At 35.0% G+C, this 19,348-nt stretch overlaps 2 protein-coding genes across 2 annotated transcripts; both read right to left on the bottom strand.

Moving 5' to 3' along the window:
* Nucleotides 1-553: 553 nt before the first annotated feature.
* On the bottom strand, nucleotides 554-1,936 carry LOC136064288 (uncharacterized). Its single transcript, XM_065765843.1, has one exon. It carries the CDS (start codon nucleotides 1,934-1,936, stop codon nucleotides 554-556), a length of 1,383 nt encoding a protein of 460 aa, XP_065621915.1.
* A 737-nt stretch (nucleotides 1,937-2,673) lies between these two features.
* Nucleotides 2,674-3,954, bottom strand: LOC136064280 (uncharacterized). The gene is made up of 2 exons (XM_065765835.1): nucleotides 3,209-3,954; nucleotides 2,674-3,103 (listed from the first exon to the last, which is right to left on the bottom strand). Exons 1-2 carry the CDS (start codon nucleotides 3,952-3,954, stop codon nucleotides 2,674-2,676), a joined length of 1,176 nt encoding a protein of 391 aa, XP_065621907.1.
* Between the last annotated feature and the right edge of the window lie 15,394 nt (nucleotides 3,955-19,348).

Below are 19,348 nucleotides of genomic sequence, written 5' to 3'. Positions count from 1 at the left end.
CAATTTTGGAGGCCTTAGGCGAAAATTTTAAGTGGATTCTTTTTTTAACTTTAAAGTCTAAATTTGTACAAATAAAAATTAATTTATTATTTGGTTCAATAAATTAGTATTACTATAATACAAACAAGTTGATATAATATACATCAAATAATTAATTGATGTGATAATTTATAATAATTGATAAAGTAAGAGTTTGCATTAAAAAAATGTGATAACTTATTAATTAGTATGGGGTCGTGTGGGGGCCAACTTAGTTTAGGCCTTGTGATGTGTTGGGGCTCGTGGACAAGACTGCACAGTGCTATGTGCATTGTATAGTCTTATCCTATCAAGTTATGTGCACTGTTGTTGTGCAGTATACTAGATTTTAAGATACAATGTGGCTTTTTTAATGCATTTTATTGACCAATAAAAATATTTAAAATATTTTTTTTTTGTAATTAAAATATATAGATAAATATATTATATATATAATTTTTTTTTTTTTTTTTTTACAAGTGGGGGCCTTTTTTATTTGGGGGCCTTAAGCAATTGCATCAATTGCTTATATGGTTCAGCCGGCCCTGGCGTCAGCTTGCATGCTAGGCCAATAATACCCTGCACAGACGATTTTGTGGACAAGTGATCTGGCTCCTGAGTGATTGCCACACGCTCCTTCGTGGATTTCCCTTATTATGTAGTTTGCTTCGTCCGGGGCCAAACACCTTAGATAAGGCTGGGAAAAACCTCTTTTATAAAGAATCTCGTCCATTAGAACGTACCTGGCTGCCCTTACCCTTAGCTTTCTTGCTTTGTCCTTCTCTTCTGGGAGTCGTCCGTCTTTCAGGCATGACACAATTGGAGTTATCCAACTCGTCCTGCCTTCTACCTGTTGTACTTCTAGAATGTCTATACTTGGCATATATTGAATTTCATCTACCTCGTCTACGACTTCACTAGCTGAGGCTTCTTTCGCCAAAGCATCAGCTTCCATGTTTTCTTCCCTTGGGATCTGAACGAAGTTCACTTCTTCAAACTTTTTAACAAGGTGCATCACTCTGTTTAGATACTTCCTCATCCGCTCTTCCTTGGCTTCAAATACGCCATTCACTTGGCCTATGATTAGCTGAGAATCTCCCAGGACGAGGAGTGACTCTGCTTCAACGGACTTGGCCAATTCTATCCCTTTGAGGAGAGCTTCATACTCAGCTTCATTATTAGTTGTCTGGTACTGCAAACGAACCCTGTGTTTTAATTTGTCTCCCTCTGGAGATTGTAACACCACACCTACTCCTCCTGCATGTTGCGTAGACGAGCCATCCACATAAACTACCCACTTAATGCTTTCCTTCTCACCCACGTCGTCACAATCCAAAGTAAACTCTGCAATGAAATCTGCCAGAGCTTGAGCTTTTATGGCATGCCTCGGTTGATACTTTATGTCAAACTCACTGAGCTCGACGGCCCATTGGATCAGACGTCCTGCAGCCTCTAGTTTATTCATTGCTTTCTTGAGTGGGTGATCTGTCATGACATTAATGACGTGAGCCTGAAAGTAATGCCTTAACTTTCTGGAGGCTGTTATCAATGCAAAAGCCATTTTCTCCATCAACGAATATCGTCCTTCTGCTCCCCTCAGTGCTCTGCTGGTATAGTACACAGGCTTTTGTACCTTGTCTTCCTCCCTTATTAATGCTGAACTCACAGCATGTGGGGTGACTGCCAGATATAAATACAACTCTTCCCCTTGCACGGACGGGCTTAACAAAGGGGCCTTGGTGAGGTATGTCTTCAAATCTTCAAATGCTTTCTGACACTCATCAGTCCATTCAAATGCTTTTTTAAGAACCTTAAAAAATGGCAGGCACTTGTCAGTAGCTTTGGAAACAAATCTATTGAGGGCGGCGACTCGTCCGGTAAGTGATTGGACTTCTTTAACACTACTTGGAGGCTTCATATTCAATATTGCTTGGATTTTATCAGGGTTTGCTTCAATTCCTCTGTAAGAACCATAAACCCCAGGAATTTTCTTGATGACACCCCAAAAGCACATTTGCTAGGGTTTAACTTCATGTGATAATGCCTCAATGTATTGAATGTTTCCTGCAAGTCGTCCAGATGCCTGTCTTCGTCCTGAATTTTTACCAACATGTCGTCTATGTAAACTTCCATATTCCGCCCGATCTGTGGACGAAACATATGATTGACCAACCATTGGTACATTGCTCCAGCATTTTTCAAACCGAAAGGCATCACTTCATAACAAAATAATCCCTGACTGGTGACAAAGGATGTCTTCTCTTGGTCTGCTTCGTCCATGCGAATCTGATTGTACCCAGAGAAAGCGTCCAAGAAACTGAGTAATTTGTGGCCCGTAGTAGAATCTACCAACTGATCAATGCATGGTAACGGGTAACTATCCTTTGGGCAAGCCTTGTTTAGGTCAGTGAAATCAACGCACATTCTCCATTTGCCATTCGTCTTTTTGACCATAACTACGTTGGCCAACCACTCAGGAGAGTATACCTCTCGAATGAACTTTGCCGTAATCAGCTTCTGAACTTCCTCCTTAACAGCATTGTCTCTCTCTAGGGCGAACACCCTCTTCTTTTGTCGCACTGGTTTGAAGGAAGGGCATACACTCAGACGGTGGGTAATGACACTGGGATCTATGCCCGGCATATCTTCGTGACTCTATGCAAACACATCCCTATTTCTTCTCAACAAACAAACGAGATCCTTCTTGATTTTTGCTTCCAAATCTGCCCCAATCTTGGTACACCTCCCCGGGTTATTATCATCTAAAGGAACATCTTCCAACGCTTCAACAGGTTCTGCCGTAACTCTCTTTTCTTCAATAGTCATTGTTTGAACTTGCTCGTCCGCAACCAACATGGCCAGGTAACACTCTCTTGCCGTTAGTTGGTCTCCCTGTACTTGGCCTATCCCATGCTCCGTCGGGAATTTGACTGACAGGTGGTAGGTAGATGTTATGGCCTTCCACCTATTTAGAGTTGGCCTCCCAATTATAGCATTGTAAGAGGACGAACAATCAACCACAAGGAAGTTCACCTCCTTGGTAACTTGCTGCGGATATGCCCCCACTGTCACTGGTAACAAAATGCTGCCCACAGGTTATATTTTCATTCCACCGAACCCCACTAGAAGGGAGCTTGCTTGTCGTAGTCGATCTCGTCCTAACCTCATTTGTTAAAAGGTTGGATAATACAAAATATCAGCCGAGCTTTTGTTGTCTACCAACACCCTTCTGGTCTTGTAATCAGCAATAAGGAGAGTGATGACTATAGCATCGTCATGGGGGTGGTGGATTCTCTCTACATCCTCGTCCGTGAAGGTAATCGTTTGCTCGTTCGTAGTTCTTTCACCTGGTAATCGTCTAGAGAGTTGAACGTTCTGTACTGCTTTCAAATATGCCTTCTTTGATTTGGACGACTGTCCTGTAGGACTTCCCCCTAGGATGATTCTTATTTCCCCAAGCAGTGGTCGTGACGTCTCCTCTACCTTTGCTTTCAATTTCTCATCCTTGTGGTCTCGTCCAAGAAAATTCCTCAACTTTCCTTGCCTGATGAGATTTTCAATTTGCTGCTTCAAATCAAAGCATTCTTCCGTATCATGCCCATGATCCCTATGGAAACGACAATACTTGTTCCAATTGCGCTTATTGGGATCCCCCTTCATCTTCTCCGGCCACTTCAAAGAAGGCTCGTCTTTAATTTGCATAAGAACTTGCTCAAGTGGCATGTTCAAGGGGGTATACTGTTGATTTCGTGTTGAAGGGCCTGCTTTCTTTTCTCGATCCCTCTTATCTTCTGTCCGTCCCTTCTTGGGACGAGGACCTTGTTCTGACTGACGCGGTGGGTTGGCTTCAACCTTCTCAACTCTCTTCCTCTTTTTGGCTATGATAGCATCCTCTGCATTCATGAAGTTCTGGGCTAAATGAACTAGCTCAGCCATAGTTTGGGAGGCCTGCTCATATAACTTATGGATAAATAGATCAGAATGAACGCCGTTATAAAATGCTGCCAAGAGGAGTTTATCATCCACCTCGTCCACCGCCAAGGCATCCCTATTGAAATGCGTGATGAAGGACCGCAAGCTCTCATTCTCCCCTTACTCTATGGTTAGCAAACTGGATGAAGAACATTTGTGCCTCTGCCCTCCAATGAAATTGTTGACGAACAACTTGCTCAGCTCCTCAAAGGACGCCACTGTATTAGGAGGTATTTTGCTGAACCACACTCGTGCTGGTCCTTTCAAGGTAGTAGGAAAAGCTCTGCACATTATTTCCTCTGGAACTCCTTGAAGATGCATAGTAGTTTTAAAGGTGGCAATATGGTCAAAAGGATCTCTCGTCCCGTCATACGAATCTAAAGGAGGCATCTTGAACTTAGGTGGTAAAGGATGAGCATTGACGGACGCCACAAAGGGGGAATCAGTCCTGTGAACCAAGTCTTCCACAGAGTTTGTTTTCCTCATGTTTTCCCTCATCTCGTCCATGACCCTTCTCATTTGATCCATTTCCCTTTCTAAGTGAGGTACCCTGCGTGAAACAGTACCTCTTGATTGATTGTCAGTCTCAACATTCCTTTCCTCTTGACTCTGGGCCCGTTCTCCAGCGTTCCGTTCATGAGGCTGCCTTCTTACTGTAACTCTTGCAAGTACAACTATACAAGAAGCATTGGTTTGAAGACGTTTAACTTCCACAAACTACGGCACTATCTTTTAAAAATATGTATATCAGTGTATGTGTGTTTGCAATACATGGTGCAAATTTAAAGTTAAGTTTATTCAATATTTTTTCCTGTGGTTGTTGCTAAGGTAATTAAATGAGTTGAAGTCTTCATTGCTAAGGTGCGACTGGTATTTGTCGTTCCAATAGATAGATCAATAAATAACACTGATATTTCATGCCGGTTCAAATACCGGCTATATCCGACTCATTTTGGCTGCATCGAAGAATATATCAAATTTCGGCAGGTAAAATGCATACCAGCCAAAATTAGACAAACACTTTTCTTTGTATATTTCTTACCTTGATATGAAATTTGTCCCCCATTATCAGGATCTAATCCCTTTCTCTCATCTTCTTCTTTTTCTTTGTTTGTTCTCTGCTTTTCCAAATTTCCAACTCTGCATATGTCTTCCGCGTTGCACTGTTGCATGTTCTCCATCTCTCTCTCACTATCACTTTAATGTTTTCTTTTCCTTTTATTATTTTCTTAGAGGACTCACGTCAAAGATTCTAAAATAGCTAAAATGCATTTTAGCAGCTGAAACATTAAAAAATCCACTACTTTAAGAGTATCCACATCAGTGGATGCAAACTTCTCGTCTATTTTATATGAAAAAACCTACTTTTTCTATTTTACACACTTATTTTTACAAAACACCCATATCAGTTTATCTATTCTACACATTTATTCAATAAAATATTCATTATTTTACAATTTTTTATTATTCACTCCCTCACTGCCTCTCTCTCTCACAGACCCATAGTCCATCACTACCAACGATCACTCCACACCCAGCCCCCATCATCACCACCTAGCCACCATCACCACCATCATCACCACCCAACTAGCATCATCAAGAAAAACCAACCCACTCAATCCCAAACCCATTAATCACCCACCCAACCCGAAACCTAGTCAAGCCAAATCATCACCCACCCAATCAGCGACAAGATCATCAAAACCCACCAATGAACCAGAAAAAACAAGCTGATCAAGATCAAAACCCGTTGATCAAAATCAAAACCCACCGATCAAAATATTCAACCCACCCATCAAAATCCCAACCACCATCAACCCAATCAATACCCATCAAAACCCACCATCAACCCTATCAATACCCCACAGATCAATACCCACACATCACGTCCCTGAGAGCTTCGCCACGACGTTGTTTCTAGGTCTCGTGCGAGTAAGATCGTACCATCTAAGCTTTGCCACGGCATTGTTTGCCTGTTGAGATCGTATTAGCGATGAGTGAGATAGGTGAGATTGGTGGACTGAGGTGAGATCGGTGGACCGAGGGAGAAATGAAACGATAGAGAGGTGAGAGTGAGAAGATTATACACGGTTGAAAGAGAGAGCTGTGAGCCTGCGAAATATGAGAGGAGAGAGAAACAAATACTAAAATAATGGATAAACGAGCTACAGTAACTGTGTAAATATACACGGTTACTGTAGCTCATGGAAGTTTTTAGACAACTTTACACATTTTTACACCCACTGATGTGGGTGATTTTTTGCTCAAAATGTGTAAAATTTGTACTTTCTTTTATTTTAGAAGACTATAGATGGACTGATGTGGTTGCTCTAAGGGTGCCAAAAATCAAACTCTTTTCCTTTCGCACATTATTGTCACTGGATGGTAAATATGTGTATATATATATATATATATGCATGAGAGATTTAATATAATATATGTCACGTAAATCGAGAAAGCTTGAGGAATTATTGTTAGTGGCACTGTGGCACTCAATATTTTTTTATTGGATGTGAATTTTGACAAATCTATTATTGGATTACATTTTCTTCTTATATCATTCATATTTGTAAAATTTCAAAATCAAATATCAATAGCTATGTTATCAATCAAATTTTTAAATTTCGAGTTTTTGTTGTCTAAAATTATACATAAAAAATAAGTTTATGGATCAAATAGTAAATAACATCCATTTGATATGAAATTTGACATGTATTTTAAGAACATAAAGAACATGCAATTCAACATTTAGATTTTCAAAATATGTAACAATGTTAATTTGTTTAGTGAGAGTTGTAGACTTAGGCTACAATTTAGTATGTAGCCAAACTTTTCCTTAAGCTTTGATCCATTAACAATATATTAGGTCCTTACAAACAAACAGTTTCTAAATAAAAAAAGGTCCATACAAACAAAAGAAAAAGCCCAAGAAAACTTTTTTCAAACTAAAAATTTTGAAAAAGATGTAACTTGAAGCATTGATAATAAGACTATCATGAAATATTTCAAAATAAGAAAATTCGAAAAGGAAATTGTAAAACTTTATGTATTTGTATGTATGTGTGTGTGTATTTTCTTGTCAATATATGAAGTTCTATTTTTATTAAATTTTATATAATTTAAGTTTTTTAATGACCACCCTAGAAAATATTCGTGGAGAATGATTTTCTCCGATAAGTGCAAGCTCTTAACTAATAAATTAATAAATACTTGGACTTGATATCGATTTATAAATGAAAAAAAAAAGTATTTGTTATACTATATTACAATTAATATTTTACTCATTATCCGGTGAAACACCTAAGCCGTAAAAGAAAGAATAAAAAATGAATATTTAAATAAAGTTGTAAAATAATAGAGTATTTGATAGACGTGTATTATAAAGTAGGGTGTTTTCATAATAAAAATAAAAATAATATATGGTATTAAAATAGATAAAGTAACTTTTAAGTTGCTAAAACTTAAATTTTTTTAGCACATTTACGTTTGACATTAATTTATAAGTTCAACTTTTAGTTTTTATGTATAACCTTTTAAAACCTTTCACTTTTTCTCACATTATCTTACTTTTTAAAAAACTTTTTAAGATACAAATATACTTTAGCCAATTTTTAGCAAAATCTTTTAGCAAAAAGTCAGATGAGCTATTCCTAAACTAACGTGGTGGATAGGGTTGTAAACGAGCCAAGCTTTGCTGAGTAGTGTGTGTTTGAGCTTGGTTCGTCAATAAAAATCAAATACTCAAGCTTGGCTCGAGCTTGAGACAAGCCTCAAAACAATGTTTGAACTTGAGCTCGTGAGAAAACCAAAAGTTTGAGATTGGCTTGGCTTGACTTGATTAATTAGTCAAGCCAAGCTCGAGCTTAATATCAAGTTCAAACTCGAGCTCAAGTTACACTTTTTAGTTTGGGATCCAAAAAAATTGCATTATCAAATGCTTATATCACAAAAAATCAAGTAAACAAAAAAAAAAAAATATATATATATATATATATACTCATTTTATCATACTTCTAATCAAGTAGACAAAAAAAAAAAAATAATATACATAATTAAATCCATCCATTCATCATTCATTGTCTATAGCTTGATTAATTGTTCAAAATACAATTTTCACATCCACATTTGTCATCCGTGCAGCTATAATCTTCACAAATCTAAATAAATTAACATTCCAAAACATATATGAATAAACAAGTTATAAATTAACATTCCAAAATATATGTGCAATGTCATAATAATGAGTTTATTTAGTAAAAATATAACAAGCTATAAACAAGCCTAAACTCGGCATGTTTTGTATCGAGCCCTATTGTTCACGAGCTTGTTCGCGAACTTTTTTTTTTTTTTTTTGCTTGAGCTCGGCTTGTTTATCAAACAAGCCTAAAACTAAGGCTCAAGCTTGGCTTATTTATAAACAAACGAACATAAACGAGCTTTTTATCGAGTCGAGCCCGAGTTGTTCATAAACAGCTTGGTTTGTTTACCGCCCTAGGTGGATGACTGATAAATGACTCTCACTTGATGTGACTATGGACTTGAAGTAAATATTGATTACTCCTCAATCTGATAAAGCAGCAGAGAAAGACTTAAGAGTTAAGGCATGGGAAAGACTTAAGAAAAAGAGGTAAAAAAAAGAAATTATAAAGAATTAAAAGATTAAACCTTCTAATTTTTTATATTAAAAAGTTAAATGGGATTGCACCCTTTTTTTCTTTTCTTTTTAATGGGCCCAAACATGGCTCCTTTATGCATCTTTCAATTTCTTTTTCTTTTAAGGTTTTCTTTAGTCTGTACTCTGTACATCTCTCTCTCTCTCTCTCTCTCTTGTGTAGTATTTGTTTGAAAATAGAGCTGTATGTTGCTCACTTTGCATATCAATTTTCATTTGAAGCATGCATGAATTATGTAGTCAGTTAAACCTCTCTCATGGAAGGGTTCGTTACTCTTTCCAGTAACATGTTTGATATCTGCTACAAAATTTTGTTTATAGTATAGGCACGTACTTTTATTTGATGTGTACGTAATTGTTTTAAAAGAGCTAGTGTAAACACTAAATTTCAATCTTTCACTCTCTACAGCTAGATTGCCAAAGAATTGAATTAGTTTTGAGAGATCTTTATTACTATCTCATAATATTTTACCATGAGATTGGTGTGTAACACATAGCAACAAAATTAAACTCCAAAAACAAGAATTAAAACTAAACAAAAAAAGGCAAAAGAACCAACCACAATAAAAAAGACAATCTAGGACGATTACGTCTCCCTTTTGGGAACTTAAGTCAGCACCCCATTTTTGGGGTTAACGAGCCAAACAAAACTTTTTTGTTTTTAGAATAATCAAATGTAAACTTTAGAACCATATTTTTGTAACAATATCAAGATAATATAAATAAATTCTATTAGCAAAAAACTAATTTAAATACATTTCCTAAGTTAATAAAGTCTCTCCATTTTCCAATAGGGATAGTGTTAATTTGGTCTTGATTCATTTGATCACTCAACTTTATGTAAATTAAACTCCATCAAATTCACCTAGACTTGATGCATTTAATTCCTAGAAAATCCACCTATACTCAGGCTATATATATATATATATATATATATATAAACATCCCCATGTAAACAAGAGGCACAGTAGTTTCAATTATTTCAACATTATAAAAAATTGGGTATCTACAGTTCTACAGTAAAAAATTAGTAACTATAAAATTGAAATAGATGGTGCAAAGGATAAAGCAAGTGTAATCAATGATTATCGTGCGGACAGTTGGAAGATTGATGAATTAAATTCTTTGTTACAAAATTCACGAAGCCGTGTTGTAGATCTTGATGTTAAGAGTGTATATAACATAACCAACAAATCATACTAACTTGAAATGGATTGAATAGACAAAATTGGATAAAAATGGCTGAATTGAACCAAATTAGATTGAAGTGGACCGAATGGACTAAACAGTACCGAATTAGATTGAACTGGACCGAAATGGACCAAATTGGATTGAAGTGTATCAAATTGGACTGAATTAGACCAAATGGACCGAATTGGACTGAAATGGGTGGACGGGGAATCTAAGCCCACACAGGAAGGCAGCCTCGTAGAAGCATACCTCCTCAGGGAAGAAGTGGCAAGCCCGTTCCTCCTCACAGGGTAGACGAACCCTAACCCTATATGGGAATTGGAATCTATCCTTAAACCTAGAAAGTGTCTCGCCGTTCAAACTGCACACCTCCTCAAGGGCATGGAAAACCATAATCTCTAGAGGGACAGAGACGACGGTATCCCCCTCCACGGGTTTGTCACTGGACGATAACCCAGTCTCTAACTCACTTGACCTCACCTTTGAAATTACTCCATGCTCCCTTACTAAACCCTCAAACCAATCAATTGACTGACAGAGCAATGGTAGCAAATCACCCAATGCAATGCTCAAACTACTACCAATACAAAATTCTCAAGGTACGGAAAAGCACCTAAATATCCCCCTAAATGTGAGAAAAGAAAAGAGACAGAGGGACAAAGGGCCTTAACCTCAGAGCTACTAAGCATAGGTCTCAAAAAAAAAAAAAAAAAAAGGGCAAAATCCTAGAAAGACCAAAAACACAGAAAAGAAAAAGAAAAATCAGAAATTTCTACAAAGTTATCTACTTAAAANTTGTTTATAGTATAGGCACGTACTTTTATTTGATGTGTACGTAATTGTTTTAAAAGAGCTAGTGTAAACACTAAATTTCAATCTTTCACTCTCTACAGCTAGATTGCCAAAGAATTGAATTAGTTTTGAGAGATCTTTATTACTATCTCATAATATTTTACCATGAGATTGGTGTGTAACACATAGCAACAAAATTAAACTCCAAAAACAAGAATTAAAACTAAACAAAAAAAGGCAAAAGAACCAACCACAATAAAAAAGACAATCTAGGACGATTACGTCTCCCTTTTGGGAACTTAAGTCAGCACCCCATTTTTGGGGTTAACGAGCCAAACAAAACTTTTTTGTTTTTAGAATAATCAAATGTAAACTTTAGAACCATATTTTTGTAACAATATCAAGATAATATAAATAAATTCTATTAGCAAAAAACTAATTTAAATACATTTCCTAAGTTAATAAAGTCTCTCCATTTTCCAATAGGGATAGTGTTAATTTGGTCTTGATTCATTTGATCACTCAACTTTATGTAAATTAAACTCCATCAAATTCACCTAGACTTGATGCATTTAATTCCTAGAAAATCCACCTATACTCAGGCTATATATATATATATATATATATATATAAACATCCCCATGTAAACAAGAGGCACAGTAGTTTCAATTATTTCAACATTATAAAAAATTGGGTATCTACAGTTCTACAGTAAAAAATTAGTAACTATAAAATTGAAATAGATGGTGCAAAGGATAAAGCAAGTGTAATCAATGATTATCGTGCGGACAGTTGGAAGATTGATGAATTAAATTCTTTGTTACAAAATTCACGAAGCCGTGTTGTAGATCTTGATGTTAAGAGTGTATATAACATAACCAACAAATCATACTAACTTGAAATGGATTGAATAGACAAAATTGGATAAAAATGGCTGAATTGAACCAAATTAGATTGAAGTGGACCGAATGGACTAAACAGTACCGAATTAGATTGAACTGGACCGAAATGGACCAAATTGGATTGAAGTGTATCAAATTGGACTGAATTAGACCAAATGGACCGAATTGGACTGAAATGGGTGGACGGGGAATCTAAGCCCACACAGGAAGGCAGCCTCGTAGAAGCATACCTCCTCAGGGAAGAAGTGGCAAGCCCGTTCCTCCTCACAGGGTAGACGAACCCTAACCCTATATGGGAATTGGAATCTATCCTTAAACCTAGAAAGTGTCTCGCCGTTCAAACTGCACACCTCCTCAAGGGCATGGAAAACCATAATCTCTAGAGGGACAGAGACGACGGTATCCCCCTCCACGGGTTTGTCACTGGACGATAACCCAGTCTCTAACTCACTTGACCTCACCTTTGAAATTACTCCATGCTCCCTTACTAAACCCTCAAACCAATCAATTGACTGACAGAGCAATGGTAGCAAATCACCCAATGCAATGCTCAAACTACTACCAATACAAAATTCTCAAGGTACGGAAAAGCACCTAAATATCCCCCTAAATGTGAGAAAAGAAAAGAGACAGAGGGACAAAGGGCCTTAACCTCAGAGCTACTAAGCATAGGTCTCAAAAAAAAAAAAAAAAAAAGGGCAAAATCCTAGAAAGACCAAAAACACAGAAAAGAAAAAGAAAAATCAGAAATTTCTACAAAGTTATCTACTTAAAAAAGAAAAAGAAAAGTAGCGGGAGAAAGAGGCCATACCTCAAAAGTGCAAGAGAGAGAGAGAGCAAAACGTAGAGATTCACAACAACAATGGCAGCTCAAAAGCACAAAACAGGAATGGTAGCAAAAAGGAAAGTGAAAAGTGAGGAGGAAATAGGAGAAAGGAAGTTTAAAAAGCTAGGCACAGAAAACTGAAAAACAGTGGGAAAATCGAGAGTCACACGGAGTGGAGCATTAATTCACCCCTCAGGCCATGCATGTGGCCACAACACACCCAGTGCCGCCACTACACAGTGAATGCGGAGGGAAATCCTAAGAGACATGTCAAAAAAAAAAAAAAAAAAAAACCTTTCGCCTCTTGGTGGCCGTCACCACAGGGACGACCACAGAGCCTGGGGGGAGCTGATGGGACCGAGGAGCCCTTTTTCTCAGACAAGCTAATCAAATATCTCCGTCAATAAATCCATGTCACTGACAAAGGTAGGGAAGCCATTCAATGCAGCCAATAATGCCTCGGACGGTTAAAAGACTAGTTGTACAGACCGTTGGAGGCCCATCAAAGCCTATATTACTGAGCATAAAGCGTTACCAAGATAGGCATTAAAACCACAATAACAGCCACAACGGCTAGGAGGGGTGGAAACATATATAAACCCCTCACAGCACCAACACAAGGTACATAGATATACCTAAAATCACTCATAGTTATTTTGATATTTTGTATTATTCTCTAAAAACTTTGAGTTATAAATGAATTTTTTTTTTATACTATATTATAATTAATATTTTACTCATTATCCTGTGAGAGACCTGAGCGGTAAAGGAAAGAATTAAAAAAATATATGTAAATGAAGTTGTAAAATAATAAAGTATTTAATACTAGGTGTATTATAAAGTAGGTAGGGTATTCTCATAACAAAAATAATAATAATGTAGGATGTAAAAATAGATAAAGTAACAATTTAAATTGTTAAAAGTTAAATTTTTTAGCACATTTACATTTGATATCTATTTATAAACTTAGTTTTTAGCTTTTATATACCACATTTTAAAATCTCACATTTTTCTACATTTTTTTTAACAATTTTGAAAATATAAGTATATTTTGACATATTTTTAGCAAAAAAGAATTAGATTAGACTTTCCAAATACTCATCATTGTGAATGATTGACTGATGACTCTCAGTTGGTGTGACTACGGACTTCAAGTAAGTATTGAATTGTCTTCAATCTGAAAAAGCAGCAGAGAAAGACTTAGGAGTTAAGGCGTGGGAAAGACTTGGGAGCTAAGACGTAAACTGTGGAGGAGAAAAAAAAAAGTTAAAAGATTAAGACTTCGTTTGGTATGGCAATTTATATATATTTTTTCAATTTTTAAACAATATTATACATATTTTTATAAACCTTTTTATTTGTATATATTTTTACATATATTTTTAAATAATAAAATATATATTGTTAAGTGGATGTACCAAATATCCGCTGTACTCTTTTTCTTTTTTGAATTAAAAAGTTAAATGGGACGTTTCCTTGTTTCTCTTCTTTTTAAATAGGCCCAAAGATAAGGCCACTTCATTCTTCTTTAGTCTGTACTCTATGCTCTGTACATCTCTAGCTTTCTTGCTTTCCTATAACTTTACTCCATAGCCAAACGCTTTTGCAGGAGCGATCGAGAAAGATAGAGAGATCTCTCTCCATTCTTATCGCAAGAAGTGAGTGTCTCTGTGATCTCGATCTCTCTCTATTTTGTGTAGTATTTTAGCTTGTGAATTGTTTGAATATCAGGTTTCACTTGAAGCATGCATATGTAGTCAGTTAAACCTCTCTCATGGAAGGATTCGTTACTCTTTCCAGTAACATGTTTGATATCTGCTACAAAATTTTATTTATAGTATGGGCAAAAAAAAAAGGTTTAATAACCTTAGTAAGTGTTGATTAGGAAAGCTAACCCAAAATAAAGAAAAACTAGTTCAATAGTTAAAAGTTGGCCCAAAATAAAGGGAAAAATTAGTCTTGGATTGGGCAGGAAAAGTCCAAAATTTGAAAAATATATCGGTTTCAAACCATTCAAACTGTATCTTATATACCGCACCGCACATGTGACCTAAAAATGAGATGCGGTGCGGTTATGATTTTGACTAAACTCTAAACCGCACCAAACCACACCACACTGCACATGTGACCACAAAAATAAGATGTAGTGCGGTTGTGATTTTGGCTAAACCGCAAACACTCCTAGGGCTGTTTATATATATATATATATATGGAGAGAGAGAGAGAGAGAGAGAAGAGAGAGATAGAGAGAGAGAGAGAGAGAGAGAGAGAGAGAGAGATAGAGTCTAGGTGGATTTTCTAGGAATTAAATGCATCAAGTCTAGGTGAATTTGATGGAGTTTAATTTACATAGAGTTGAGTGATCAAATGAATCAAGACCAAATTAACATTCCTTATATTGGAAAATGGAGAGACTTTATTAACTTAGGCAATGTATTTAAATTATTTCTTTACTATTAGAATTTATATTATCTTGATACTGTTACAAAAATACGTTTCTAAAGTTTACATTTGATTATTCTAAAAAAAAAAAAGGGTTTTCTTTTGGCTCGTGTAACACCAAAAATGGGGTGCTGACTTAAGTTCCCAAAATGGAGACGTAATCTCCTAGATTGTCTTTTTTATTGTGCATGGTTGGTTCTTTTGCCTTTTTTGTTTAGCTTTAATTATTATTTTTGGAGTTTTAATTTTGTTGCCGTGTCATACACACCAATCTTATGGTAAAATATATTATGAGATAGTCATAAAGATCTCTCAATAGATGTGTATATCATTTGTGTAAGACTAAAACATAAGGGATATAGTTCAGCTCGATATAATTTGAGATCTAATATGATAAATATTAAATAAAATATTTTATATTTAAATATTAATTAAATAAATTTATCTAATACTAATAAAATCAATATTATTTTGATGAATTAGAAACATAAATTAATGAATTAAAACTAACCAAAGTTAATTTTATATAGAGCATCAAATCATTGTTCAAGTTATATATATAATATATATATATAATAAAGAGGTCTACTTTATCTTGGATAAAACGAAATATGGTTAAGTAAATCTTATTTTCAATTTTTATTTTAGAGTTAAGAGAGAGAGGGAGATTATTTGGTGTGTGGTCTATATAGAGGTTACAGGTAATTAATGTTGACGACTTATATAAAGTAGATAATGGGTGTACAAAAATTGAAGTTTCAAGCTATTAGGGAAAATATTCGTTATTGATAATTAGNACCATAAGATTGGTGTGTATGACACGGCAACAAAATTAAAACTCCAAAAATAATAATTAAAGCTAAACAAAAAAGGCAAAAGAACCAACCATGCACAATAAAAAAGACAATCTAGGAAGATTACGTCTCCATTTTGGGAACTTAAGTCAGCACCCCATTTTTGGTGTTACACGAGCCAAAAGAAAACCCTTTTTTTTTTTTAGAATAATCAAATGTAAACTTTAGAACCGTATTTTTGTAACAGTATCAAGATAATATAAATTCTAATAGTAAAGAAATAATTTAAATACATTGCCTAAGTTAATAAAGTCTCTCCATTTTCCAATATAAGGAATGTTAATTTGGTCTTGATTCATTTGATCACTCAACTCTATGTAAATTAAACTCCATCAAATTCACCTAGACTTGATGCATTTAATTCCTAGAAAATCCACCTAGACTCTATCTCTCTCTCTCTCTCTCTCTCTCTCTCTCTCTCTCTATCTCTCTCTCTCTCTCTCTCTCTCTCTCTCCATATATATATATATATATAAACAGCCCTAGGAGTGTTTGCGGTTTAGCCAAAATCACAACCGCACTACATCTTATTTTTGTGGTCACATGTGCAGTGTGGTGTGGTTTGGTGCGGTTTAGAGTTTAGTCAAAATCATAACCGCACCGCATCTCATTTTTTAGGTCACATGTGCGGTGCGGTATATAAGATACAGTTTGAATGGTTTGAAACCGATATATTTTTCAAATTTTGGACTTTTCCTGCCCAATCCAAGACTAATTTTTCCCTTTATTTTGGGCCAACTTTTAAACTATTGAACTAGTTTTTCTTTATTTTGGGTTAGCTTTCCTAATCAACACTTACTAAGGTTATTAAACCTTTTTTTTTTTTTTGAAAACTAGGGTTATTAAACTATTAATAATATATTATTATTAAAAAAATAAACATATTAATATATAGAGAGGGTGCGGTGCGGTGCAGTGCGGTTTGTGCAGTTTTCTTATTATAAAATTGCAAACTGCACCGCACCATGCGGTGCGGTGCATTGTTACTTGTGGTGCGGTGTGGTTATGCCATTTTGCGGGTGGTTTTAGTGCAGTTTTTGCGGTTTGGTGAACACCCCTAAACATCCCCATGTAAACAAGAGGCACAATAGTTTTAATTATTTAACATTATGAAAAACTGGGTACTTACAGTTCTACAGTAAAAAATGAGTATCTATAAAATTGAAATAGATGGGGCAAAGGATAAAGCAAGTGTAATTAATGATTATTGTGTGGTCAGTTGGAAGATTGATGAATTAAGGTATTTGGTACAAAATTCATGAAGTCATGTTGTAGGTCTCGACGTTTAGAGTGTATATAACATAACCAACAAATCATACTAACTTGAAATGGATTGAATGAACCAAACTAGACCAAATTGGATAAAAATGCCGGAATTGAACCAAATTAGATTGAAGTGGACCAAATGGACTGATGGACTGACTTGTATTGATAGACTAAACTGGACCGAAATAGACCAAATTGGATTGAAGTGGATAAAAATGGACAGAATTATACCAAATGGACCTAAATGGACCAGAATGAGTGTTTATTATCTCTATCTCTTGAAGTTTATGAAAATGACATGCAATTCTCTAAGTAGAACTAGAATGGGACCCTTCAACCTGGACTTAAATATAACTTTAGCATACGGATATAAATATAGTTATGGAATATGATTTATTTTAGGCCGGGTGAGTATAAACTAAAAATGAATAAATGGTGTCTCCGCCCAAACTATTTGTATTATATGTATTTTCTATTATAAATTACATTTAGGTTCAAGAATGTGTAAAATTATGGTAGTGAAAAGTAATGATTCTATCATGATTGGTAAGTTACAACTAGTTTTGAGAATGTATACAAGTATAATACACTATATATGAACTAGCTTGTAAACTCATGCATATGCATGGATAAACTTAAAGATATACAATAAGATGCATTATATAATTTAAATACTATTGATAGTCATTTTTATATATTTTTTTATTTAAAAAAAAAATTGTAAGGATATTATTAGGTATAAAATGTAAATTGTACATTTTTTTTTAATTATTGTGAAGCACTTTTTTTTTCACAATTCATTTATTCTAGACTCTTTGGTTTTTGTACTTAATAACTCACTTAAATGAATATTTATGATGTGGTCTCACATGTGATTCTAAAATTAAGAAATAAAACTCTTTAAGAATAAATAATTTAAGACACGCATAGCGCAAAATTAGAATTCTAATTTGGAATTATAATTTGAGTTTCACCTATTATTATTATTATTATTATATAGATATAAATAAATTAAATGATGACATGGTCGTTGCTGATGTAGCTCAACAGAAATATAATAACAATAAGTGTTACACTTCAATTTTTAAATATTATATAGATAATATGTTCTAAGTACTATCTATCACTTTAACAAATAAATAAATAAATCAATTGCAATATACCATATAGTTGTTGTATTGACTCGTTATGCAATACACTTGGCCCAAACATTATACTTTTCCATACAATATTTTGCAAGCCAATACTACACCTCATTAGTTTCAGCGTTTGAACAAACGTGAATATCATCATGTTCCCTAACCAGCAGTGAATTAATAAACAGTTCAAGCCAATATATCCGTATCAAATTTAAAGTTGTTACTCGATCGGTATGTTTAACAACTATATATATTCAGCAATATTAAGCACAAATTGAAATGGGCTGAGTTATTTGGGAATCAACTCTACGTTTATTTTAATTTTTCTTTTTTGCTATATAACTCCGTGTGTTTTGGTTATCTCAGTTTACGTGGATTGTTCAGAGTTCTTTTCTCAAAGAATTGCTGTTGTTCAGAGAAACGTTTTATTCATTTGATTATATTCTAAAACCGCGACGTTTGATCCTATATAGCAACAAACAGAAATGCAACTTTTGATTTTCCATTGCCTTAGTTAATCAAGGCTCTCCATTTCCCAATGGGAAATTATGTTAACATGGTCTGGATTCATTTTATCACTCAACTCTATGTAAAAAGAACTCCATCAAATTCACCTAGACATGAAGCAATTAATTCCAAGCAAATTCATCTTGACCTGGACTATATATATATATATATATAAACATCCCCATGTGCGAGGGCATTTCTTATGAGCCTTCTTTACAGCAGTTTGAATTATTTCAACATGATAAACAACAGCATACCAGCGTCTCTCCTCTCAAAAATCGGAGACTATGAAATCGAAATAAATGGTGCAAAGGTTAAGGTAACTATAGTCGATGATTTTTATGTGGTTAGTGCTAAGATAGATGAGTTAGAGTCTACATTACAAACTTTACCAAACCGTGTTGTTGGACTCGACGTTAAGAGTATCAAAACCACTAAATCATATGTAGTCCAAATGCTGCTACTTTTTGTTGGGACTCGTTGCTTGATCATCCAATTATGCCACTTATACTCAACTCCGTCAACTCTCAAGAAATTTCTGGCTGATGAGACTATTTGTTTTTGACAGTGCAAGTTTAGAATCAAACACTGAAGGAGGAGATACAAGTATTCCAACGGCATGTCGTGTAGTGAAATGTTTAGATATAAAACAGAAACGGTGCCGTTCCTCATTAAAGCCCAACGATGTCGTTCTCCCTTATAAAGATTGTTGAAGACCTGAGGAAGCCACGCACGTGTTGAAGTCTCTCTCTCTCTCTCTATATATA

The sequence above is a fragment of the Quercus suber genome, unplaced genomic scaffold (genome assembly GCF_002906115.3).
Source record: "Quercus suber isolate HL8 unplaced genomic scaffold, Cork oak 2.0 scaffold_23, whole genome shotgun sequence".
Taxonomy (NCBI): domain Eukaryota; kingdom Viridiplantae; phylum Streptophyta; class Magnoliopsida; order Fagales; family Fagaceae; genus Quercus; species Quercus suber.
This window is presented reverse-complemented; position numbering and strand designations above follow the sequence as displayed.

Bases quoted from the DNA above. Each gene is read 5' to 3' on its own strand.
- LOC136064288 (XM_065765843.1), bottom strand. From the start codon at position 1,936: ATGAAGCCTCCAAGTAGTGTTAAAGAAGTCCAATCACTTACCGGACGA.
- LOC136064280 (XM_065765835.1), bottom strand. From the start codon at position 3,954: ATGGCTGAGCTAGTTCATTTAGCCCAGAACTTCATGAATGCAGAGGAT. The intron at 3,104-3,208 runs GTATTATCCAAC...ACCTGTGGGCAG, and splicing joins AAAAGCTCGGCTGATATTTT to CATTTTGTTACCAGTGACAG.